General features: G+C 34.8%; 1 protein-coding gene across 1 annotated transcript; it reads left to right on the top strand.

The window, feature by feature from the left end:
- Positions 1–7,078: 7,078 nt before the first annotated feature.
- LOC116170248 (cytochrome P450 4C1-like) lies at positions 7,079–15,213 on the top strand. The gene is made up of 12 exons (XM_031486489.1): positions 7,079–7,160; positions 8,544–8,703; positions 8,751–8,857; positions 9,538–9,628; positions 9,683–9,868; positions 11,350–11,419; positions 11,509–11,635; positions 12,070–12,225; positions 12,281–12,349; positions 12,401–12,569; positions 14,569–14,748; positions 14,800–15,213. Exons 2-12 carry the CDS (start codon positions 8,544–8,546, stop codon positions 14,964–14,966), a joined length of 1,482 nt encoding a protein of 493 aa, XP_031342349.1. The 5' UTR covers positions 7,079–7,160; the 3' UTR covers positions 14,967–15,213.
- The last annotated feature ends 11,944 nt before the right edge of the window (positions 15,214–27,157 follow it).

Here is a 27,157-nt window from a genome sequence, read left to right as displayed (position 1 = left end):
ATGCTATTTTAGGGGGTTACTTTGGAGAACAATTTCGGGTATAACCAACCCTCCGTTATGTGGCTGGTGCTGTTCGGTTGCCCGGGCCAGTTCAATTTGTCAGTCCGCCACTGCTTGGAAGTTGCAGTCTGAATGCACTTCTGCGATTTAAACAATATTTTCCTATAAACTTTGAGGCTACAATATCTATAGAAAACTTGTCTGAAATTGATTCATAAATCAATGACGTGCACCGGTTTTTATAGCGAAAGACGTATATATACATACCTACTTAGTAGGAAAAGAAGCCACTTCCCCCATCGACCAATGTTTGAGTAACAAACTAAACTAAATTTGTGATTGAAATTAAGTGGGCAAAAAATGGCTTCAAAAATCTATGTCCATTACTTTCCCTATAATAGTCTTTGAATATAATATTCAAAGCTACAGTAAGTAGTAGACTCAGATCGTCGTTGCACCTTGCATTGTAATAGATTTCGGTTTCTGCAAAGAGTATACGTTATATCAAAGAGCAAAGATCATACTACACTCTTTGCAAAGAGTAACTCTTTGGTTATATACTTGGTTTCTGTAAGAATTGGTAATCAACAGGTATAAGTGGACCACATGCGCTAAGAACTGTACGAGTTATTTGGGTTGCCTAACCGTGCCATTACTTTCGAACGTTAAATTCAATGGTTTAATAAAGCGCGGAAAACCTGTTTTATAAAATGTTGGAAAAACCATGTTAATTGTAGGAATTTAATTTATGCACATACACGCATAGTTTGTTTATCACGGGTTTGTATGCGTGTAAATACTTTTTATGAATTCAAAAAAATGTGGTAGTAATTGGATAAAAAAAATTCACAGATTCGCAATTCATGCAACCACAAAACACATGACGTGCATTGTGCATGCAACCATCGGAGACTTTGGAAATAACTTTTATTTACTCGGATCACTTGCTTTGCTCCACTCGCTGGCAAGCTCGCTCGTGTGGCAAACGTTAATTTTTTGTATAATAAGCGTCATAACATGCTTGTAATTAGTACCTAGGTACTATCAAAGCAGATGTGAGAGAATTTTAAATTAGCTTAATAAAACAATTGGGCACTATTGAGTACGTACTGTCTCGACAGTATCCTGACCGCCGTCCCAAACCCGCATGTTTCCTTGCCAAAGACATACATTAAAAAAACAAAGATAATAGCGTGGAAAATTACCCTAAATACAGATAAAAATAGTATATTAAGATACAAGTGTATAATCAAGTCTTTAAAGCACGCGCAACGAGTTTAAAGGCACGACGCAAAGCGGAGTGCCTTTAACGTTGCAAGTGCTTTAAAGACAATTATACACGTGTATCTTATAGTATTTTTTATTATACCTGCATATAATTTAAAAATAGGAAATCAATGAAATCATATTGACGTTATACTCGAATACATGTCTAATTAAGTGGGCTGGGTGTTCGTAATTTCACGATTGCCATGGAAATGTAACTTGACGTTTGCTTAAAAAATCATCGTCAATGTGAATTAAACGATTTCCGTTGAAAAAGATAATACACCGTCCATTAAATCGATTGTTGTAAAATCTAAACAAACGTTGGTAGGTGTAAAATCCACTCCAGTAAAGCCTATTATAAAGAATATGAAAAGTTGTTTCCATGGATGAATAGGAAGTTACTTACGAATCAGTCTTAAATGCATCCATAATGCTGGCATATATGAAGGAAATGTCAAAGGTATTTAAATCTTCTATATTTTGGTGCATTCATTCAAAACTTTAAAGCAATGCTGCGATTAAAAAGTGGAACAGATTTGGAAGCATACCCTAAATTACGCGCGTTTGTGAAAGCTTCAACCAAAGGATAGGTACAAAAGCCAAAGAAATGTTCTGCATTTACAGAAAGCGACCTAAGAGGATTTTTTTATTTCATCCAGATGACAGTTTTAAAAGTCATACTTGAAGTATCGTTACTTAGCAACGTTAAAGCACGTGTGTTTTAAAGGCCCTTTTTCGCACTCATTTGAGTGTTTAAAACGGAGATTGTAGTTCAGGTATAATAAAAAGACCATTATAGATCTATGTTTCATAATGATTTTTAGCAAGCTTGTTCTGCAGATTTTTGTACGCGATTATTTTTGGTGTAATGATAACCGACCACGGCCTAGTACTGTACAATCGTTATATATGAGGTGACACAGTTGTCTTTTGCGATTGAACGAAACTCGTAACGTTTTACCCATTACAAAAAACATAAACATTTCCTATGTTAAAAATAAAAAATATGGAACTTTATATACAATCATTACCCAGCTACTGGATTAGCAAGGTTTAGATAGCGGAAATTTCCTTTGTGGTGAATTTATCGATCGTGGACGGCTCAGACTAAAGCGAAAAGTAGATATTAAAAACGCGATTCCTGCAAGAGTTGAAGAATCAACTTCAAGACGTACCTACCAGAAATGGACACAGCACCTTAAAATTGACCGACGACTTTTCTGGCAAATAATTAGCAAAGAAAAAAAGTTTTCCCCTATATCATTACACAGTAGTTGCAACAACAAAACTATTTAAGGTAAGACTAAATAGTTACAATTGTTTAGCGGCATTTCATACTAGAATTCTAGTTATTTATAGATATTTAAATATCTGGTGATGATTCGCCACCGGCCTCTTGCACATTTCTTCATCTTCATCGCAGATTTTTTTAGATTAAGGATCTGCTTGGCATTGTCTTCAACAGAAGGAACCGTATTGTAATTTTCGTTTTTTCCCCGGTGTTAGCTAATTAGTGGGTTCGTTTGTGTGATGGTCAACTTTATAGAATACTGCTTGCATTCTCACCTGTACTTTTTCGTGTAAAATGAATGGTAGCGCGCATGGTATACGCGATTTTTTTGTTTGGTTAATTTTTTTCTGGTTTTTAGGTTTGGATTTGCTCCGCGCAATCAATTCGCGTCTGTAATAAATGTAAGTTCATTTGAGTAATTGAGCAAATTTGGTTCAAAAACTGCTACGAAAAAAGTAAACAAAATCAACGTAGATATCAGATATACCTAAAGTCGTCTGTAAAATCCAAAAATGTAAAAACATACCCTACCACTTACATTTTGAATTTTTTTGTTTGATATTTATTTATTTATTTATTCACTCTGAAAATATTTACATATGATTGAATTACACCATCATACCCAGGATGCTAAAGCAAACGCTTGTTTGCACCTTGAATTTAAGAAATTAAAGTTGCTGTGATCTCCGTTATACCTTTGAATAATTTTTATATTCAAAGGTTATACGTGGGTATACTAATAACACTTTAAAAAAAGGATGAATTACATCCATATAAAACAAGTATAAATTGTGCCCAACTCAGATGTGCAGATAAGGCGCATCTTTTTAACCGAAGTAGCTTTTGTGTTGACATCATACCAATGGATATATTTCTTGCAGACGTCTCAATCGCCCTTTGTGAGTACCTCTTCCGACAATCCGTTCTTGAGGTATAAGGGAATATACCCGATCACGATAAGAGGTCGAGGAGGAGGGCTATGGTTTGTAGAAGTTTAAATCCTTTCGTTAAGACCTTTCATTAGAGTAGTACCATGAAGGATAAAAATATTTCCATCCCCCCCCCCTCACTCCCCCCGCCCCGTACTTTAATGAGAGGACAGGAAGAAGGTAGAAAACGGTTCCTTTCGTTGAGACCTTTAATTAGAATACAATGAGAGTTAAAATTAATTTTTAAATTTTAAATGTGAAAATCGCCATTTTAAAAAAGTTCAAATATTTTAGTAACAAAAAGAGCTATCGAAATATCCGATAAATTGAATGGATATTCAATATAATTTTTTTTTCAAAATGGCGGTTTTCGAGATATTGACTTCCTTGTTTTGATTGGATGCCATATTGGATTTTTAAGTCACTCCATAGAGAAAAAATTACAAAACCAGTGATACTAAACACTTAGTATTTCATTAGGGAATCAACCTTGCAATTTTGCCTCGAAGTTTACAATGTATTTCTTATGGCAATAATTCCATGGCCGATTGTGATTGAAACCAAATTCATTCGTTAGTTTTCTCGCTCGCTGTTTTTGTATTTTTGTCTCTATCGAGTGACGTAAAAATCAAATATGGCGTCCATTTAAATTAAGGAGGTTGATATAAAAAACTGGAAATCCGCCATTTTGAAAAATTTTTTTGTACACCCATTGAATTTATCTCATCGAATCTTGCAACTTTTATTTGAAACTTTTTTCGATAGCTCTGTTTGTTTCTAAAATATTTGAATTTTTTAATATGGCGATTTTTCATTTTTTATCAATTATTTACGAAACGATTTATTTTTTCAAAATCTCGCATCGGAATATCCATTAGCATCAAAAACTATAAAACTTTTCCAATTTAACTAAATCTGTAAGTATAATAATAACAAAGATGGCCATGTTATCTACTCAATTTAAGACATCCTGTATAGTATCTACTTTTTTCATTACTAGTAACGAGCGATCAAAAATTAGTTACTGTCGAGTCGCCTTTGGAAATTCAAGTTGTAGGATTTATCATGTAAACAAACATTCCAAAGGTGACTCAACAGCAACTCATTTTTGATCGCATAGTACTTGAAGTCCTCTAAATGAACAGGTTTATATTGTTAAAAAAATGAACGGTTAGACAGAATTTTTGGTTTATTAATTTAACATGTCAATTAAGTGCGTGGAAGTAACAGTCAAGAAGGCCGTATTTTGTTATTGAGATATTTTCAAAGAGTAATTTTGTTCGAATTTTTTCAAATTGTGATAATTTTAAGTATGTAATTTCTCTGAAAATGACGGATCATAGTTGCAATTATTCATTTTAGAGTACTTGTCCAAACGTTTATTGAGCGAAATTTGGGGTTGTGTTCTCTAAAAGTGACAGCGTGACAGTTCTCATTATTGACTACTAGTTAATAATTACCACATTATTAACTACTTACTTTGAAAAACGGGCGAGAGAGCCTGCTTTACAAGTGGAAAAAAGGTTAATAATTTATATCAGACGCTAGTAGTGAAAGAATAGGCTTTTATTTTAGGTATCTATATAGATAATAATGGTGTTGATTTTTTTGGGACAAGGCGGAATTTATGCATTCAGAAATAACTGCCTTATTACTTTTCAAGTGTTTACCAGATTTTACCTCTCTGTGCACCTTCTGTCACATTTCGCATCTTATAAACAAATGAGTACCTACTTCTTCTTTACTTCCCATATACTTCCCCGTACTTCCCCGAACTTCCCCGTACTTCCTCCATTCTGTACAATTACTTCCCCAGGTGTTTACCCCCTGGTCGCACGGGTAAGTTATAATTTGTACAAACCAATTTATTTCGATGAGACCTTTCATTAGAATACGATGAAGGGTAGAACATGTGTCAACTTGGCACCACTAATGCAAAATCTGATACCAATTGGTTGTCGTATGTAAAAGCTATGCACGTTTTACTTTCGAAAACAGCATCTCAGGAAATAATTCGTGGGGGGATTCGTCTGGACCACCTTCAAGTTATAGGCTACCTACTGCAAAAAATTCCAGGACTCTAGGACCATTCCCCTAGAAGTAGTTCAAAACGGTAGAAGTAGGTCCGGACGGACGGACGGACAAAACGCAAACAATAGCACATTTTTTTAATTCTTAAAAAAATCGCTAAAAAATGTACCTATATTATTGCGACCAACTTTCCGGTCAAGAGCAAATATTTAATTGCTTGTTGAGTCAAAAACATAAAAACGGTAATAGGTACTGACAAAATTAAAAGGTGCTTAAATCGGTGGAATCCGTATACGGAACTTCGGGTGCCACCAGAAGGTAAACAAAAATCCTCGCTTCTGGACAAAGACGGCGGAATGAAAATCACGGGACGGTTACGGCTGCTACAGGTGCTTCATCGGAGAAATCGGTTAATCCAGTGCTCCGAAAAAGGTAAGGTAAATACTGAAGGTAATCTACAACAGAATTACGGACGACAAATTCACAGAACGGGAACGATAAGTAATTAACTCTCTAAACGAGGAGGATGCAGAGGAAGAAACAAATCCCCCCCCCCCCTTATTAATCCTAACGGTTAATATAGTCTCACCTCAAAAAATTCGAGCTTTAAGAAACCTTAAACCGCGTGACAATTCGCAGCGCAAGATACTTCTTGGCCGCCTGAAGTTGACTACTCCTAGAAGATGCGCGTCTTGCAAAAGGTGGTTAATTTAATCCCTATGAAAAAAACAAAATTCCGCCACGCAGGAGTTGTGCGCGTTTACGAAATGTTTTGGATGACACCAATTTGAAAACAATCGATCTTTGAAGAAGATTGGAAAAAATTGAAATATCTGTAGGTTAGTACACCACGTTCGTAGATGTCCCCCAGATGTCGCACATCGTGCAGCGCCGTCCCTAAAATTAATAATTACACGGCCCCGGTAGGTACAATATGTACCTGCACTCCTCGTCTTTCCACAAACGTTCTTCTACGGGCCCGCATTTGCTGCCAGCTTGCCAGCCAGCCGATCAAAGGAAGATAAAAAGCTACCTTTTTACAAATAAATTTGCAAAAATGCCCTAAAAAAGGATCCCATACAGTATTAGCATCTTTTTGGCTCACTCACTTTCTTTCTACGCCGGATAGTGTATAGTTTTAAAAACTTATTATAACCCAACATGGATTTATTTTGGGGGTCGGTTGAGGAGCAAGTATAAAAATTATTTTCGATATTTAATTGGAGATTATTGATTAAATATCTCCTTTTTAAACTGTTAACTTTTATTTTTCGGCAAACCGAGGAAAAATCTGTGCCTGATCCCCAATCGGGTCAGGAGCGTAGTTTTTCCAGTGCTTTATGGTTTATGGTTTAATATGGTTCCACCACGTATTCTACCGAAACGGGTTTTTGGTAGATTCATGCATTGTTTATAAGTAAAAAAATAAATCTACAAACGTAAATAATTTATTATAATAGAACAAGTTACGTTCGTAATCTAATTGAGGTCACCATTTCTTGCACTAAAAGTACTTACCTACGTACCTCGTTTTAAATTGCATCACGCATCTCCTAGTAGATTTCCTTGTACTGGTTCTAGTAATACAAACGGCAAGTTTTGCTTCAACCTCCTTAACAGTTGTTTCGGTAGAAATTGAGGTATGTACAACTTCTCCTCTTTTGATTTTCATTTGGTTCATTCTGACTATTTTGTGTATATTTATTAAAATATGCCATGAGGGATGTTTGAGTATTGAACTATTGACATATTATTTTTGTCAAAATAAAGGATCAATAGTGGAATCAAATAAATTTTACAAGGTGCGGATGGATATATGTTTAAGGAAGACAATCAATGTGCAGGTTTAAAGTTTCTATCGGTAAATATTAATAAATTATGAAAATGCAGTCCATCTGCAGCAGTCGTGTACACAAAATGATTCGATGCTTTGTTGACACTAAACTTGAAAAAGAGTGTAGTGAATAGGGTTATTGTGGCATTAGATCACCGAAAATTCTTTTTGATGTTTGAATTTTCTTGTCGAAGACCAGCCCAATTTTCAAATCAAAAACGCGACCGCGTCAATCCGTCTGTCCATAATGCAGAAGAAGCTATTGAGCTTTGAAGAATAAAATTTACTACAGGAACCGGCCTCTAAAAAAGCTAGAGATGACGCATCCCCACGATTCATATTTCATAGGTTGCTCCTGCAGACTCTAAATTACTCATCTGCGAATCGCCCGCTCTCGCCTCCTTAGTTGTCGGTTCCTGTACCTAAATTTTACGGATAGTGAAGGTAATAGTATACAGGGTGGTGACTTGCGTAACGCATCATAGGGATTTCAATGTAAAGTTCATAACATGCGATTATTGGCTCCCCAAATTATTTTTGAGCAAAAATGTATTAAGGTTTTTTGTAGAAAAAAAATTTTTACGTCAATCAACCGCATTACTTTTCAATTTTTTGCATAATAAAGACGGAAAATTGGAAAAATAAAACCCGCATCTTTTTCAATCATCTGTGATGCCATGGAATTTTCTAAAACAAAAAGATATCCAGTTATCAATTAGCAGCAGTTCAATATGAATTTTATGGTTCTGTCTTGGAGTTAATGGTGACTTATTCGAACATTTATTGTAAATTGTTATATACCGTTTTTAGTAATTTGGTCTTTCTTTATGTTGAATTCGCTGTTCTAAATATAATACTTTTGATAGAATTTGATTTGTTTTATAGCTAACGTTCCATGGCATGACGGATATTAGCGTAGTTTTTGTATTATAAAGTTCCATGGCATCACAGATTATTGCAAAGGTGCGGGTTTTATTTTTCCAATTTTCCGTCTTTATTATGCAAAAAATTGAAAAGTAATGCGGTTGATTGACGTAAAAAATTTTTTTCTACAAAAAACAATACATTTTTGCTCTAAAATAATTTGGGGAGCCAATAATCGCATGTTATGAATTTTACATTGAAATCCCTATGATGCGTTACGCAAGTCACCACCCTGTATAGTATAATAACCGCTATGTTCTTACAGATGGGGATCGGTATAATACTTTTTGCGGTCCTGGCACTATTCCTCTTGTTTCAATATCATTGGAAACGTCGACATTTGTATAAGATCTCTATGAAATTAGAAGGCCCCCCTGCACTACCTTTAGTAGGAAATGGTTTATCGTTCTTACATAAACAAGAAGGTAAGTTTAAGAGGTGCGCTGATAGATATATCTAATCGCAGTTACAGATTTTTTAGGAGTAATAAGTAAGATAATAAGCACATATACAGGCCCTACAAGGTTTTGGCTTGGACCACACCTATTACTTTTATTTTCTCATCCGGAACATGTGGAGGTAGGTACACTATTTAGTGCATCAATTGTGATAGGTAGTGAACATTAGCATTAGCATATAACCATATAAAAAGTGGGAAATGGAGGGGACTAAAACAAACATTTTTCCAAGGACCAGAACGTTTCGTTCATAGAAGGTTAAAGCTATAAGCTTTACATAGGTTTTTGGGTACACCTTTTCTGATTTTGTGTAAATGTTTCAAAATGTTTACAAGATGGCGCATCCCTAAGCGGAAATGTAACCAAGATTTGGTTTCCTACACCTCCCAATTTTTTTTAAATACTTTCCAGTGCGCCCTTGTATATTGGTGGTAGGACTTGTATATAGCGTAGTGTTAGAAAGGGTTTTTAATATATAATCCAAGATGACGAGCACACACTGCGAGCCCGACAAATACGGATTTGTTTCCCCGACATAGAATCTTAGAAAAGGAAAAGTTTTTAACAGGCTGGCAAATAACCATTAGTATCACCACAGTATTATGGGATGATTTGCTGCTCATCTATCAAAATTTGTCCGTATTATGTGTGCAGATAAATCCGCCTGTATGTAGCTCACGGGTGTAGGTGTTGGCACGTGAATAGGGTCAGTGAGGTTACTGAGTCATAAAGCACAATAAAAGTGGATTAACTGCCCCGTGGAAAGTTTCAAGAAAATCATCATATTTTTATGTGTTTTAGAAAATTTTATTATCCACCAAGTTGTCCCATAAGCACGAGTTATACGACTTCATCAAAATATATATTGGAGAGGGATTAGTATCGAGCTCAGGTAAAATGTGATTTTCTTATATCACAGATTGTCACTATATTGACATTGTTGTAGGAGAGAAACACAAACGATATAGAAAAATTATTCAGCGAATGATAAATACAAAATTCATATTGGGGAACATGGACACGTTTCAAAAGCATATCAACATTTTCTTGGAAAAACTCTCTTCACGTTGTGGAAAATGCACCTTTGATATACATGAAGCAATCCATTTGTGCTGTGCTGATATTATTGGTGGTGAGTTGAAGCAAAATATTTTAAATCCTATTGTTACTTAACTACACTTCATTATTAAGAGCTGGTATACATGGTGTGACAATTAAGTATATAAAAAATATGGTGGTAGAGAGGACCAAAAAACCCCTAAATGTTCCAAAATTTGTATTTCAATGTTAATTTTCCTCAGATCCTATAAAGATACGAGTATAACGCCTAACGCCTATCATCACGTATCAATTCTAACTTCCCTTACTTAAATTTCTTACACACTTACAGATACTGACAGAACTCATGTCTCGCTAAGTTACCAAGAAGTACCTAGTAGTTTTCCCTTGAAAAGGTTTTCCAAGAAATTGTGACAACTGGATCGTTCTCAAGGTGAGACCGCTTCCTTGAGACTCGCCCTCATATAGGTAATATTATCTCTGTTTGTGTTGAAAATTTCCGGATGATGAGTTTTATCTCGCCCGCACTCAAAACTTGGCGTGGATAGCTCCAAAATGTGCTCGAATTATTATTGTTTATATGTTGGAATAAAAAGTTAATTTCCACTGCACTAATTTTCCGATTATCATTAAAGATTAACCGAAACAAAATATCCCTTTAAACGCCATCTATTCGTCTTTAAATATTTAATACCGGCTTATAATTAAATGCCGGTTTATACAATCATTATCATTAGTTCACTATCAAAAAATAGCCAATAGAAACAAAAGTTCATTGCGCGTTGCTATCACCAACAAAACCATTCTGAGCTTAGTGAACTAATGATAATGATTGTATAAACTCACCATAGTTCTTTGCTTATAAGTGGCGAAGTTAATATTAATTGTGTCCACCAGTTAAATATCCAAAGGCGTTATATTCAGCAGATTGGGTTTACCTCGATATTTTATGTTCTTACACGAAAATTGGCTACATCTTTGCCTTTTCAACGATTTACCCGCACACATATCTAGACTGAGTAAACTAAATCTTACTACAATTCAAATCCAATATTTATGTAAAAATATGTAGATATGTATATCGGGCGATCAAAAATGAGTAGCTGTCGAGACGCCTTTGGAAGTTCAAGTTAAGTACGATTTCCCATGTAAACAAAAATTCCAAAGGTGACTCGACAGTAACTCATTTTTGATCGTATAGTATAGCAAACGGTGTGGCTAGTTTGGCATTGCGTATTATATGGCTAAAGCTATACTCATTTTGAATTTCATCCAATTTGGTTCATAACAAACGGAGATGTTAAAAGGGCCTTCCTTATTTTTGGGCTACATTGCCAATTCACGAACTCCGATCTACAAATTTGATAAAGAATCCACCTGCAAAATTTATTTGATCGTAATCGGTCCATTCGTTTTAGAGATATCGTGGTAACGGACAGACGGACAGACGAGCAGACTAGTTTGTAAAGTAACAGACGAATAATTTTTTTTAATTTTCATCAGCTACGAGATAAATTTCACTTTTCAGTCTAATGCATTCATTACTGTTTGTAGAGACCGTTCTGGGTATGCAGATGAAGGCACAGTATGGACAAAATATGGATTTCGTACATGCAAGTGCAGAGTGAGTACATTTTTTGGTACACTTTAACTTGCACAGAACTTTTAAATTTTTACACAAGGAGCTGGTTTTGTAGCGGTTCAATGTTGCAGGGTCTACACTGTTGCTTACGAACGTATAATGAAGCCTTGGTACCATCCTGATATTATTTACAACTTTACCTCTGGAAAAAAGAAACAATCACGGATAATTAGCATTTCCTACAACTTTATAAAACGTGTAAGTGAGAAATGTAAAACCACTGTTTAAATTTAAACAATGGTAAAAGTACTGTAAACAGTTTTATTGGTTACTCATTTCTAAACGCCGATGGATTAGAATTAGGATATACGTACAATTTATAGTTTCCACTAATTTTTCACGTTTTTGGTGGTAAACAAAGAGGTGATTTTAAATAAAGCGAGAATGTGAATTTCTATGGCCAATATTTGAAAAATCGCGGGATGTCAGGATATTTTTAAAACTTTCATCCCAGTGTATCATACTTTCGGAGTAACAAATAAAATGTTCTACATTATGCCATGTACCTAACAGTTTTTACAGGTTACAGGAGAATTAGAAGCTCAACTAATGGTTTACCAGTACACTTCTCCTGTCTCCAGTAAAAACCTCTTTACCATGGTAATCATGTAAAATACTATTTCCTTTCTCAGCACATTACGAATGCTATTGAAAGAGTTAGAACAGCCAAAGAGGATAAGAATGGGATAAGACCTCTTATAGACCAAATTGCGGATGTAATCGACAAAGACACTAGTGTAATGGACGAAACCGATTTTGTTTACAACATGTATACTCTTTATCTTGCTGTGAGTATTAAAGATTACTTTCCAAGAGTGGAAGTTATTACTTAATCACTTTTAGAGTGAAGACACTTTAACTATCATTATTGCAATGTTGTGCGTATGCCTTGGAATGTATCCGCAGTATCAGGTAAGAGCAGTAAATCTGTAATAACCTACGTATGAAATTGTTATTCTCCAGAAACGCGCAGCCGAAGAAGTTCGCACCCTACACGCTAACACCTCTGGGACCATTGCATACGATAACCTTTCCGGCCTACCCTATCTCGATATGTGCATTAAAGATGTCTTACGACTAATTCCTATCGCACCACTTATCGCTAGGAGAGCCAATGAAGACTTTGCAATAGGTATGGGTTTTACAATATATGCTGCAGCTCCTAGTTCCTTTTCTTTGATTCATTATATACCGCGCTCCGCCGTGCGTAAGTGCACGTCGGTCGGCCTTCAATCGGATCACTCGTTTAATTATTTTGAAATCGGCCTGTCCTGGCTCGAAATGGAATTGAAAACCTTCGTACCTTCCACTCTTGATAAGCATCTCTAAAATGTTAAACAAACGAACATAGTACCAAACGAGGTCCGCAGATCAACTAAACCTCTCACCAGGAAAGATTGCCGGTCATAGAACACTTGATCCCGGTCTACAATCTATGTTTTTCTAAAGATCTGAGCGACTTCCGGGATAGTATTGTGTCAATGTTGAACAAAAAGACTTTTCGTTCAACATTGCCACGATCCTATTCCGAAAGTCGCTCGCATCTTAAGAAAAACATAGTTTGTAAATCGACACACGATGTGCTGTGACCGGCAATCTTTCCTGGCGAGAATTATAGATCAGTAAGTGTGTAAGTGAAGCCTCATCAGCGATTCAAGTTTGGTTTGTCAGTCATTCGACTCTACTTGGATCGCGAGTCATTGGAGTCGGACCGCAGAGGGTTCTTACAAGTCCCCAGATCAAACCATCCATCTTGCCCCCTATCATGTAATAACATTTACCCAAAATCGTCATGAAATCTTCATTTTCATGCCTACTTTATGTTAGTTTCTATGACAGAGGCAGGCCAGACTACCTTTCCTCTGCTGCCTGTCACGTTACCGGCCACACCTGTGACATTACTAAATGTCTATAATGACTCCTGTCAACACTGACAGATTGACATTAATCAAAAGTTCTATATCAAAATTGAAATGTTATATTAAAATACGATTTCGGGTAAAATTTAGTACAAAACTCGTCAGTAAAATGATCATATTTGACCCGAAGATTAATTCAATATTTTCTCGCCAATAATGTGCTATTTTCCTGCCTTTTATAATAATAATAATAATAAAGTCTTTATTTACACTCATTATTTAAAAATAAATGAAAAACCAAAATAATCTAGGCGAAGTTTAACATGTGGATCTAGACGTTAAACTGTTGCTCTACCACTCAACCTAGTATATCATTCCATACGCTGTACATAGAGAAACACTGTAAAGAAGGTGAATTTTTGAATATATTATAATATCTGTTGTAGCAGGTAGTAATATGATAAGTAAATGCCCGTTCGAAAAAGTGAGTATTGTGGAAAGGAACATTTAGCAATCCCCTATGACGTATATTTAAACTATGCACGTCAGTTCTAAACCTTAATCTCGTAAGAAAGTAATGGAGGCGATTTGGATCTTAAAATCTTATAATACAATTACGAAGTAGGACATCTGGCGCAAATTCGGGGTGCTTGAGAAAATTAGTAAAAAAAACTTGAAATTTAATGACATCAAAAAATAGATTAACAAATTATAATGTAATTCCTAAACCCAGCGGTAGTCGGCGGCAACTAGTTGTTGGCGGTAGAGGGCGGTGAAATGGGGGCAGGAAACGAACGGCCGGACGAACGGACTCGAGCGCCACCAGACGAAGATCTCGCGCCTAAACGCGGTCGGCGGTATCAACGGTCTGCGGGTCGGTGTCGGTAGCCTCTAGGGTAAACTCAATCGCAGAAACAGCAGCTCCAAGAATTCGGCAGTGGGATCCAGCAAATGGCGGCGGTCACTTCGGTAAACCTAAAACAAAGTTAATCCCAACCGGCAGATTTCCTAGCGGAAGAAAAGCAATTAGGCACAGTTACAGAGTATCTATGGTAGTCTTCGGGAAAAAGTATGGAAAATTCTCCACCTCCCCCCCCCCTTTTGTAATTAAAGAAAAGCTTACCTTGAGAATTAATGAAGTGGTGGAAGAATTGCTAAACGCAAATTTCAATTAATACTGGGTATTATACCGACATGTAGATTGTGAAAAGTAACGGTCCCAAAACAGATCCTTGCGGACAAAATAACAATTAATTTTCATATTTTTTCTAGATGACTACGTGATTCCAAAAGATTGCGGAATTATCGTGTCAATTTTCGATTTGCATCGTAATCCGAAACATTGGGAAAATCCTAGCCATTTTCATCCTGATCATTTTTTACCCGACGCCGTTAATAGTCGCCATCCTTACGCGTACATACCCTTCAGCGCCGGACCTCGTAGTTGTGTTGGTAATGTTTTTTAGTTTTCACTCTTCTAATTAAAACTACGTTCGTTTACAGGAAAACAACTTGCCTACTCTTCTTTAAAGTTAATTATGGTAAACATCTTGCAAAGGTTTGAAATTGAGGCAGATGGAAAGTTTCCTGATATAGTTTTGAGATCCGATATTACAACTCGATCGGTCAGTGGATATAACGTTCGTTTGAAGGAAAGAGTGTGGAACTAAACTATGCGGTTCTATACATTGGAAGGACAGTAAAATCCTTCTGTTGCTTTTCAAAATGTAAATAAATAATAAACATATAGTTATTTTCCCAGTTTGAAGTTATGATAGCTCGCGCGCCGGGTTAAAGTGAAATCATAATTGCGCTGGCAGCAGGGGTTGGAACCCATATGAATTATAGGTTACGATTCCACACTACTTAGGTAGAATAATAGTGCCGGTACCGTTTTAGTACTGTGACTTAAGTAATTTTCGCTTCCAGTTGATTTCGGTTTTTTCGGTTTCTAAGGATTCCAAAAAACATATTATAGAAAAAAAAATAATACACGAAATTTAACTACATTATTATTTTGCATAAACATATTTGTTAGGTTTAGTTGAAAACTCTTTTTAGTTTACGCGTTCGTTTCATCTCTGTCAACTGCCCGTCTTTTTCTACTTTTGTTTTCTTCAGTAGTAGTTTCAACTATTGCTTTCTTCAACCCTCTTACCGTTTTTGATTCCATGATCTTGATTTTCGGCAGTCACATAAAATGATCATTAGTAGGACTACGTTTAACCCCACCCAACTTAGATACAATATTTTACTGTCATGTAATAATTTTTGAAATGTTAGAGCAAGCATCGGTTTTTGGTCATCTCACTCATCCGACAACTGTGGCATTGAATGTGCTAAGTAATCGAGTGTCGGAAATAAAGGGTATTTCTGAATGAATATGAACTTTCGTTTATTAGAGTCAATCTCGGAAAGCACAAAGCACTTTTGAGAGGAAGATCCTTTTCAAAGACAACCGTAACTATTGAAATGGGTTAAATCATAATGTATTTTGAGATGAAGATCCATTTCTTTGCTTCCTACTTACAAAGTAAACAAAATGTGAAAGACCTCAATCCTATCCGAGACCCAGCCATTAGAGGAATCTGCAATTATAGGAAGCAAAATAACAGTTACAAAGAAAAAGGCGATACACAACAAATGAAGAAAAAGTGAAAATTGTGTGAAACAGTTTTACTTTACCATCAGAAAGATTCTCCCAAATCCATCCTGCTCCAGTTGCGTCCTCTCTCAGTTCGAATCCCTTCCACCAAATAAATGTCGAATCTGCAATTATAAAGGAAATCCGTTAATTACTTCATTAAACTTCACTGATTATGTAAATTCACTTTTAATGATAAAAGTTGTGTTATTTTACTAGAATATAGTTTTTCGCAAAGATGGTTGTCACCCGAAAAAAATTATTATGTAAAGGAAATAAAGTGATAGTTTTGCAACATAGCAGAGAAAGACTGTCTATGTAGAAACAGGGCGAATGACCAATGAAGTTGATGCCCACAAAAACAATATAATATAATGTAAAATAATGTAATATAATATAATATTTAAGTTTTTGAATGCCCTTTAAAATTCTTCGTGCTATTAAAGACTCCATAAAACTGTATATCATGCACTTTAGAAACTACTAAAAGAGCTTTAGGAACTCTTAAAGGTTAGTAAACATGTTTTAACATCTTTTAAAAAGGTCTTAGACCTTATAGGCTCTTGGAAACCTTAACGTTTTCGAACAATTTTGAAAACTGAACGTTCTCGTTTTTTTTCTAACGGCGTTTAAACTCTTAGTTTCGTAACTTAGGTGCCAAAGAGTACAACACATAGTCGAGATGTTATAGCGATTGAAATTCCCCTTGGTTTTTGCTTGGTCTATATTGATGATAAGGAAGTTGAATCACAAGAAACTAAATGGTCGTTTATTCTACAGTGCAGGTCTCCAACTTGGAATAAATGCATTTAATCAATGAAGTTTTTTTTTTCATAAATATGCTCGGACACGTCTATCTATTTTAAATTACGTTCTTTTTAATGTAATAAAATGTTATACAGCGTGTCCCAAATTTGAGATATGACATAATCGACTATTTTTTTAAACGGTAAACCGTTTTTTTATGTCATCTGCGTGCAAAATTTCAAATGTCTAGTTCTGGTCATTTAGAAGAAATTTAACTAACGTAGTATGCCAAAAGGTATTGGTTTATCACTTTTTGTCGATCCGATGCAGGGGCGGTTTTTAGGGGGGGGGGGCGACCGCCCCCCCCCTAAACATACTGCTCGATTGTTTTTTTATTTCATTAGGTTTACATAATAATCAAATTAAATAGACCTAACCACAAACCACCTGACGGAAAAGTAAAATTGAATAAAATACAAAATAATGCCGCCGGGGGGGAATCGTGTAATGTCCAGACTGCGACTCACGACTGCACTCAGCACTGATTACCGCCGCATAATAATGAATATGGTGTGGATTTATGGCATTTTACTTATACGTTAATTTTGAATGCAGAATGTAATGGTTATTAGTTTTGGATCTATACGTTTCATGAAAAATGAAAGCGTTTGAGCCTATTTTTATTTTGCCTTTTTTGAACAATGGCGCTTTAAATGCTTTTTGTTGCTTTTATTTAAAGTTCATGCTTAAATTGGATTGGGATAATATTTGGCAAGTTAAGTTAATTGAATGTGGTACAGAATGTTGGGTATTCGGAAATTAATGCGGCAATAGATAGTTTAACAAAACAACAGCTGAAATTGTGCCAAAGCTACTTAAAAAAATTCCCGCGCACCTCTGCATTTGCAATTCTGTAGCTTTTTATTTTCGCCCCCCCCACCCTGAGTAGATGTATAAAACCGCCCCTGAGCCGATGTTTGTCATTTTGACATCTCTTAACACAATTGTATAAAAATTTGGCATCTGTATGTAACTTGATATACTCTTTATGAGAATAGTGATAAAAAATTAGGGTTGCCAATGCTGCCATGTAAAAAAAATAGTCGATTATGTCATATCTCAAATTTGGGACACGCTATATAAAATTTTATTACATTAAGAGGACAATTTATAATACTAATCGTTAAAAAAATGCTTTGATTGACTGAATTTATTCCAAGTTAGAGACTCTTATAACAAGGAAGTTGAACAAATCAACGACAAAATAAAGAATATAAAAATTAAAGTAAAAATAAAATATCCTAAATCGATCACTCTTATAAAAAATAAAACCAATTTAGTTTGGTGCCATTTAACTTTCTTGCTATAAATTAATAAACGAAGTAGGTAAGTAACAGTAGAAGTACTGTAGGACGGACGAATGGGCAGAGAAAAGTGGTCGCAAAACGCGTGTAATGTCGTTTGACCGCCCTCGTAGCCTAAAAATGAGGATGAATAATAATAAACTCCCAGCAGTGCAACAAATTGGAATTTTACTTCGACGTATTTTATTCTTTAGTTGCTTTTTTGAGAAACGTGGTAGGTATATAAATTTAATTAATTTTAAAACCATTTATTTCCTTTGGCAAGCATCCCGTTCTACTCATCTATGCTTGCATGTTCACTGTGACACACGACCAACGGTCAAAAAATATTTACTCAAGCAACCAAATAAGCTGAAGATGTTTTTTTTAAATCTTTCATTCTACTAGCCATGAAAGCAGTAGGATTTGTGATTAGTGATTACTATTGAACCAAAGTATAGTGGTCGCTCCGTTTCTCCACAACCATTACAGCCATCACCAGGAAAATATATGCTACGACATCTCCTTGATTTAATATCACTCGTATTTTTCCTAAAATGAGTGGAAATATTTCTGAAATATTTTACGACTCATGCTGTAGGTGGACTTGTGTGTACCACCACTTAACTACGTATATGAGTCTTTTCACGTGAAGGAGGAGAGAGAGAATGGGAACATTTCGTCCCCGTTTCGAATCGATATTAAATCATAATTAGGTACATCATTTCCATATTGGCCTATACTCCTACTTGCCCTCGGCGACTTAAGAAGTCTAGCATTTTCTGTCAATGAAACAAAACAAATGGCTATATATTTACCACTCCCTGTACATACGTATTGTTTAATGTTGTGCGCCAATTTTTTCGCAACGAAATGGTCCTTGACCTTATCCATGACCTGGCACGATTTTAGGTATAGTTTGCATATTTTCAGATAGTATTCTATTCAAATCCGGCGTGATCTGCATACTACTGTAATTTACTACAGGTCACGCAATCAAAGAAACGAATAGGAAGACGCTATCAATCAAACAATATTGGAAACGACGAATTAAATCACAAAGTAGCGTAAACTGTGATTAATATGAATTATAAATTTGAATTATAGGTAGTTGGTTTTTTATAGTGTATTTTTTTAAATTTTGTAAACGATAGGGGTAGATTTCTAATATTATAACTATAGTTAACGAGGTAATTAATAACGGATAGAGGCTTACGTGGCGCATCCTGCAGGGTTGGGGTTTTAGTTAGTGACTCCACACGCTATTTGTTAGACTACCCATCCTTATACTTTCCCTATCAAGGAATGGTTTCATATGTCAAGGTTTTATTACCAATATTTTGATGTACATACACAGAAAGGGAGGAAAATTATATGTACCATTGTATTAATGACAATTGTGTCCTTTTCCAAATGATAGTTCAGGGTTAAACTCTTCATTCATATAATTTATACATGTCGGATGAACACCCACAAAGTGGCCCCCGATTGCATTTCAATAATGGAAGGTTTAACACCTTATAGAAGATCAGTCAATAATTATATTCACCGCCTTATACGGAGTGACAATTTAGAAACTTACAATTGGCTATTTTACACAATCAAACTCAAGTTTTTATTTAACAACCAATATTACTTACACACGCACTTCTCATTGAAGATAAGGGGATTGACCCCTACAGATTTTTAACACTGTATCACAAGTGGGGTATGTTTTCAAAATTGCTATTTTACTTAGTAATTATTGATATACTGTGTACAGGGTGGCCAACTAAGAATGTGAGGTACTGTATCTGAGAACCTTTCCACCGTAGAGGCTTGCGGTAAAAAAGGTATTACTAAAACGGCCACGAGAAAAACCTGGAAAATATTTTTAAGTTTCTAAAATGGCCGCTAGGGGACGTAACTGCAATCTGGAATCTAAAAAGTGATGTTTCTGTGAATTCCGCAATATTAACCTAACAAAAAAAATGCCCGGTCTTTGAAGTCGACGATAATCTGAACCTTTTTTGTTTGACAATTATTGCTGTATCTCTAAAAATGAAGTGGTGGAGGGTATTCAAAAGTTTCCGTAAAGAACACCCTGTATCTTCGAAACGGCTTAGCCGATTTTAACAAACTCGGGTTAATTGAAAAGAGTTATTCTTCGGCTACAAATATTATAATATTTGAAGTTTTGTTAGTTTCACATATCGCCGCTTGAGGGCTTTTTCCGACATTCCAACAGAAATGGTTAATTTTCTCAAAAAAATTAATTGCATTGGTTCGATTTTTTTTCATGAAAAAGTAGCTAAATGGTGCCTAAACAAGCTCGCGAAAATTGCATCTCGATATCTTGTTCCTAAAATCCTAACCTCAAATTTAGGCCGTTATCCACGAAAACTTCTGAACGGCTACCATGAGAAACCATATATACAGGCTGATTCAAATTCGCGGGCCACCATGGGGATCTCGGAAACTGTAAGAGATAGGTAGGTAGTTTAAATTTGGCAAAGTTGCGTATTTTGATGCTTAACAAAATGCCATTTTGAAATTGTTATCCTGATACAAACGAAATTTTGCAAAATCGTTTTTATTTTTTACAGAATTTAATTAAGAATTTATTTCAAAATAAATGACAAATTTTTCCCTCTAACGTAACTATTTTTTTCGATGTCACAAACTAAGAATATTTTTAGTGCACTTTCCCTTTCAAAAAATAAAAAGTACTCTTGTTTAATTTCGTATTTCTCTATGGGAGAATATGAACAATGACTAAGTCTTTGATAAGAATTTTGGTAATTAGAAATAAACTTTTTTATTAAGGTCCATTCGTGTTCTATGCCTTCTGAAATATAAAGAACAGTACTTTTCGCCTTGACGTCGATACTTAGAAGTATAGTGTTCTTCCACGTCATTTTTTTCTATTTAAATAGTAATACGTTAAATTTGTCTACGCAAAAAAATGGCACTAACGTAGTACTGTACTGTCGTACATGAGTAGAATGCCGACACTCCCCCCCCACCACTTTCTGTGACGTCACGGAGACCTTGGGTTTTTCCCAAGGTCGTGGCCTTGGGTTTTTCCCTGACCTTGGGTTTTCCCAAGGTTGGCCTTGGGTTTTTCCCAAGGTCGTGGCTTTGGGTTTTTCCCAAGGTCGTGGCCTTGGGTTTTCCCCAAGGTCGTGGCTTGGGTTTTCCCAAGGTCGTGGCCTTGGGTTTTTCCCAAGTCGTGGTTTTGGGTTTTTCCCAATGTCGTGGCTTTGGGTTTTCCCAAGGTCGTGGTCTTGGGGTTTTTCCCAAGATCATGGTTTTGAGGTTTTTCCAAGATCGTGACTTTGGTACAGGATCATGGTCTTGGATCCTGGGGCAGGGTTGTGATTATGGATTCTGGATCAAGGTCGTGGTCTTGGATGCTGAGTTGAGATTGTGTGATTTGGATTCTGGGATTTGAGTTGGACTAAAATTGTGCTCTGGGATTTTCCTAGCGAATTTAAAAGAGAGAGGTGTAGAGAAAAATAAGAGATGTTGTATTACAAACCTAATCTAAGTACATACTCTTAGAAAATGGTAATCCATACATTTCAAATTTTACAAAGAAGAAGAAGAGGAAAAAGCAAAGCGAGAAGCAAGCAAAACAAGAAAATATTTGTGTACTTACTTTTTCTTAGTTTTTGTTTGAAAATCCTTGTTTTTTCCAAGTTTATCCACACACACACACACACCCTAACACATAAGAAAGAGAGATGCACAGATTAGCACTGTATAATTACGTAAACTGCAGTAGATTATGCGAGGCTAATAAAACTTGTAACAATACGTTAGGTGATGTTAATGAGTCGGTAGTCAAATACTAACTGAAATTAGAGCGTACATTTCTTATTTGGGTATTTCCCGAGGCCATTGCAATGGGTTTCCTCAAGTCATGGCCTTGGACTATGAACTTGTCGTAGCATTGGGTTTTTCCCAAGGTCATGGTCTTGGACTTTGACCTCCCCAAGGTCATGGTCTTGGACTTTGACCTCGAGTTTTTCCAAGGTCGTGGTCTTGGACTTTGACCTCGAGTTTTTCCAGGGTCGTGGTCACGTAGTCGACCGCTATGCTTTAAACCAACTTACTTATCAAATGCATTTAAGATATCCACACTCAACGGGGGCTGCACGAGGTCACTACTAAGAAGCTGTATCAATCTAGTTGGTAATAATCGATGTTAATTTCTCAACTACTGTCGCTTACTAAGCGAAATAAGAAAGGAATTGAAAAAATGCAATTAAGAAGGTGTAGTTGGAAAAACAAATTAAGCTGTGCTAGTGAAAGTATTTGTGTAATGACATACGGTGGAACTCAACGACAAATTATTCAAAACGCTGCTAATTGTAAACGATCAGAAGGCCAAAATAAATTCTCATTACCCACAATGTGTATTTGAAATATTTTTGCACGTTCACTATTGAAACTAGGAAAATTACTAGATTTTAGTTAACAGGCCGAAATTCGTTTTATTTTTTCACGTAAATAGTCTATTGAGTTACAGAACTTTTAACGAAAAACTACACTTTTGTACTCGGACTCTTATTAACCGTACCTACTGGTTGCCTTTAAATACATAAACAATGATTTTTTACGAATAGAAATAAAAGTCAAAATTGCTCATAACCGAAAACTCTTGCTAACGGACTTCAACTAAATTACACATACAAAATTTAAAAGCTTTCAAACTCAAAGGAAATTTAGTTTTTAAAACGTGTACCTACTGTCTTTATTGTGCATTTATATGTTTTCAGTTCATTTGATAGCATATACAATCACAAACATTTTAAAGACAAAATACGAAAGCAAAACAAAATGATTCAGGGTTTGCTCTGCCTTTAATAAAAATCTTCGAGTTTAATTTTATAGATTCATAAAAAAAGATTAGGAAGATATTCGAAATAATACGTTTCAGAACTTGTAACGTATAAGTGCCATCGAAATCATTGCGTATGTTGAGAGTTTATTAACTCATAAAGATCATCATCATCATGTAAGTGATGTCCAAGCTCATATAGATTCCAATTAAAAAAATTACATTATCAACAATTTTATTTAGAGGAAATAACATTAAGATAATACATATACCTCTTTTTTTGCGATATTGTACTTTCAATAACATAATTAATAAAAAACAATTACAAAGGAATAGTCAATATTTAACATTCTGCTTACAAGTTGAAAGTAAAAAAAAGTGATTGTTGTGATTCAAGTTTGTTACGGTAATTATACACCTAATTGCTTACTGTTATTTAATTTGTAGGTAGTAGGGTAGTGTCAATATAAAGAAAAGAGCATACTTGTCTGTTTATGTAATTTGGTTTTTATCATTATATACGGTTATAATGGAAGACCTAGTACGCCTATTGAATTTATCTGTAAGTGTAAAAAATTTGGAAAAATTAAACGAAAAATACAATTTAAATATTGAAGAGTTGTCAATGTGTTATAGTGCCATAAATCAATTGAGTGCGTCCTTTTTTGAAAACTTTGTCTTCAAATGTCAATCTTTTTGGTGTAGCATAGATACAATGCTAGAACGTGCCGTCGTTCCCGTACCAAATGACACGTTGTACAATTTGTGTGCTAAAAAAATGCTGCGGAGACCTTCTGAATGGATTAATTTACCAATCGATATCCAAACGGAATTGTCGTGGAAAAAGAAGAAGCTAAATGATCTCGGTAGAGACCTACTACATCTTGAAAAAGAAACGGACGCAGAGTTAGTTAAACGAGTGAGAGACATAAATAGTTATTTAATTTCCAGTCAAGAACTTGTAGATACTCTAATAGGTAGTTTAAATAAAATTAAGGATGATATAGATATTGAGTTGTTTAATAATAGTTATTTTGTAGATGTTAGTTTTAATTACTTAAACTTATACGAAAGGATTTGTATAAATATTGTTAGTATGTCTGATTGTTATAGACAGTATTATAGTAGATATAGGGACTTAATTTACAATTGGTCATGTATATATAATAAACAGATTTAACGAGGGGTATAAACAATCTTTTATTGTTCAAGTTTAATTTTATGTCGATAAAAAAAGGTTAATTAAAATCTCTGTCTTTACTTTGAATTTTCTGATTGTCTCGATTTACAAAACATCCAAAAACTCGTAACAAAAATTTGCAAGTTCTGAGGAAATGGTACAGGATCATTACCCACTACTTGGCTATAAGAAAAAACTAAGAAAATTGAACAAGTTAATTAAATAAAATTAAATTCGATTTTTTTTTTACAATCTCTATCTTGAAACATATACCACACACGTGCTATCTTCCATAAATACATATAAAAGTTCAATATCAGAAAACAGCAATCGCTTTTAAAATTGAATAATAATTTGAACTTAGCGAAAATTAACATTTTGTACCTCATCTCCTCATTTTTATATAATTCAAACTACTCTACTTTTCTGAAAAAAGACCATCACATAACTTCAAATCAAAACTTTTGTGTTTTAATTTTATTTCATCAACAATTTTGAATATTCGAAAAAGTTGAAAAAAATTACAACTACACAACGATTTTCGCGCGTATCGTACAAAACTTTGGTAAGTAGATAAACTTGATACCCAGTTTTTCACAAACATTCAAGACTACTACGTTTCGGTTTACAATCAGAATATCGCTCCGGGCATATAGCCCCGAGCAAAATATCCGATTAATATGCTTGTAGGACGTGGCTGAAGTGCATCTTGAAGAGAAGCCTATTACGTACTCGTTTTATTACAATACTCGTTCGCAATACCGTGAATTTTTGTGATTGTCTCGATTTACAAAACTCGTAACAAAAATTTGCAAGTTCTGTGGAAATGGTACAGGATCATTACCCACTACTTGGCTACAAGAAAAAACTAAGAAGATTGAACAAATTAATTAAATAAAATTAAACTGGATTTTTTTTTGCAAGTTCTATCTTGAAACATATACCACGCACGTGCTATCTTCCATAAATACATATAAAAGTTTCATATCAGAAAACAGCAATCGCTTTTAAAATTTAATAAAAATTTGAACTTAGCGAAAATTAACATTTTGTTCCTCATCTCCTCATTTTTATATAATTCAAACTACTTGACTTTTATGAAAACAGACCATCACATAACTTCTAATCAAAATTTTTGTGTTTTAATTTTATTCCATCAACAATTTCTTTGAATATTCGAAAAAGTTGAAAAAATTTCAACTACAAAACGAATTTCGGTCAAAAAAGGACGCACTCAATTGATTTATGGCACTATAACAGATTGACAACTCTTCAATATTTAAATTGTATTTTTCGTTTAATTTTTCCAAATTTTTTACACTTACAGATAAATTCAATAGGCGTACTAGGTCTTCCATTATAACCGTATATAATGATAAAAACCAAATTACATAAACAGACAAGTATGCTCTTTTCTTTATATTGACACTACCCTACTACCTACAAATTAAATAACAGTAAGCAATTAGGTGTATAATTACCGTAACAAACTTGAATCACAACAATCACTTTTTTTTACTTTCAACTTGTAAGCAGAATGTTAAATATTGACTATTCCTTTGTAATTGTTTTTTATTAATTATGTTATTGAAAGTACAATATCGCAAAAAAAGAGGTATATGTATTATCTTAATGTTATTTCCTCTAAATAAAATTGTTGATAATGTAATTTTTTTAATTGGAATCTATATGAGCTTGGACATCACTTACATGATGATGATGATCTTTATGAGTTAATAAACTCTCAACATACGCAATGATTTCGATGGCACTTATACGTTACAAGTTCTGAAACGTATTATTTCGAATATCTTCCTAATCTTTTTTTATGAATCTATAAAATTAAACTCGAAGATTTTTATTAAAGGCAGAGCAAACCCTGAATCATTTTGTTTTGCTTTCGTATTTTGTCTTTAAAATGTTTGTGATTGTATATATGCTATCAAATGAACTGAAAACATATAAATGCACAATAAAGACAGTAGGTACACGTTTTAAAAACTAAATTTCCTTTGAGCTTGAAAGCTTTTAAATTTTGTATGTGTAATTTAGTTGAAGTCCGTTAGCAAGAGTTTTCGGTTATGAGCAATTTTGACTTTTATTTCTATTCGTAAAAAATCATTGTTTATGTATTTAAAGGCAACCAGTAGGTACGGTTAATAAGAGTCCGAGTACAAAAGTGTAGTTTTTCGTTAAAAGTTCTGTAACTCAATAGACTATTTACGTGAAAAAATAAAACGAATTTCGGCCTGTTAACTAAAATCTAGTAATTTTCCTAGTTTCAATAGTGAACGTGCAAAAATATTTCAAATACACATTGTGGGTAATGAGAATTTATTTTGGCCTTCTGATCGTTTACAATTAGCAGCGTTTTGAATAATTTGTCGTTGAGTTCCACCGTATGTCATTACACAAATACTTTCACTAGCACAGCTTAATTTGTTTTTCCAACTACACCTTCTTAATTGCATTTTTTCAATTCCTTTCTTATTTCGCTTAGTAAGCGACAGTAGTTGAGAAATTAACATCGATTATTACCAACTAGATTGATACAGCTTCTTAGTAGTGACCTCGTGCAGCCCCCGTTGAGTGTGGATATCTTAAATGCATTTGATAAGTAAGTTGGTTTAAAGCATAGCGGTCGACTACGTGACCACGACCCTGGAAAAACTCGAGGTCAAAGTCCAAGACCACGACCTTGGAAAAACTCGAGGTCAAAGTCCAAGACCATGACCTTGGGGAGGTCAAAGTCCAAGACCATGACCTTGGGAAAAACCCAATGCTACGACAAGTTCATAGTCCAAGGCCATGACTTGAGGAAACCCATTGCAATGGCCTCGGGAAATACCCAAATAAGAAATGTACGCTCTAATTTCAGTTAGTATTTGACTACCGACTCATTAACATCACCTAACGTATTGTTACAAGTTTTATTAGCCTCGCATAATCTACTGCAGTTTACGTAATTATACAGTGCTAATCTGTGCATCTCTCTCTTTCTTATGTGTTAGGGAGGGTGTGTGTGTGTGTGTGGATAAACTTGGAAAAAACAAGGATTTTCAAACAAAAACTAAGAAAAAGTAAGTACACAAATATTTTCTTGTTTTGCTTGCTTCCCGCTT

The sequence above is a fragment of the Photinus pyralis genome, unplaced genomic scaffold (assembly GCF_008802855.1).
Source record: "Photinus pyralis isolate 1611_PpyrPB1 unplaced genomic scaffold, Ppyr1.3 Ppyr1.4_LG5, whole genome shotgun sequence".
Lineage (NCBI taxonomy): Eukaryota > Metazoa > Arthropoda > Insecta > Coleoptera > Lampyridae > Photinus > Photinus pyralis.
The sequence above is the reverse complement of the archived record's forward strand: the minus strand, read 5'-3'. Positions and strand labels throughout refer to the sequence as shown.

Bases quoted from the DNA above. Each gene is read 5' to 3' on its own strand.
- LOC116170248 (XM_031486489.1), top strand. From the start codon at position 8,544: ATGGGGATCGGTATAATACTTTTTGCGGTCCTGGCACTATTCCTCTTG. The intron at 12,350-12,400 runs GTAAGAGCAGTA...GTTATTCTCCAG, and splicing joins GAATGTATCCGCAGTATCAG to AAACGCGCAGCCGAAGAAGT. The intron at 12,570-14,568 runs GTATGGGTTTTA...TATTTTTTCTAG, and splicing joins CAATGAAGACTTTGCAATAG to ATGACTACGTGATTCCAAAA.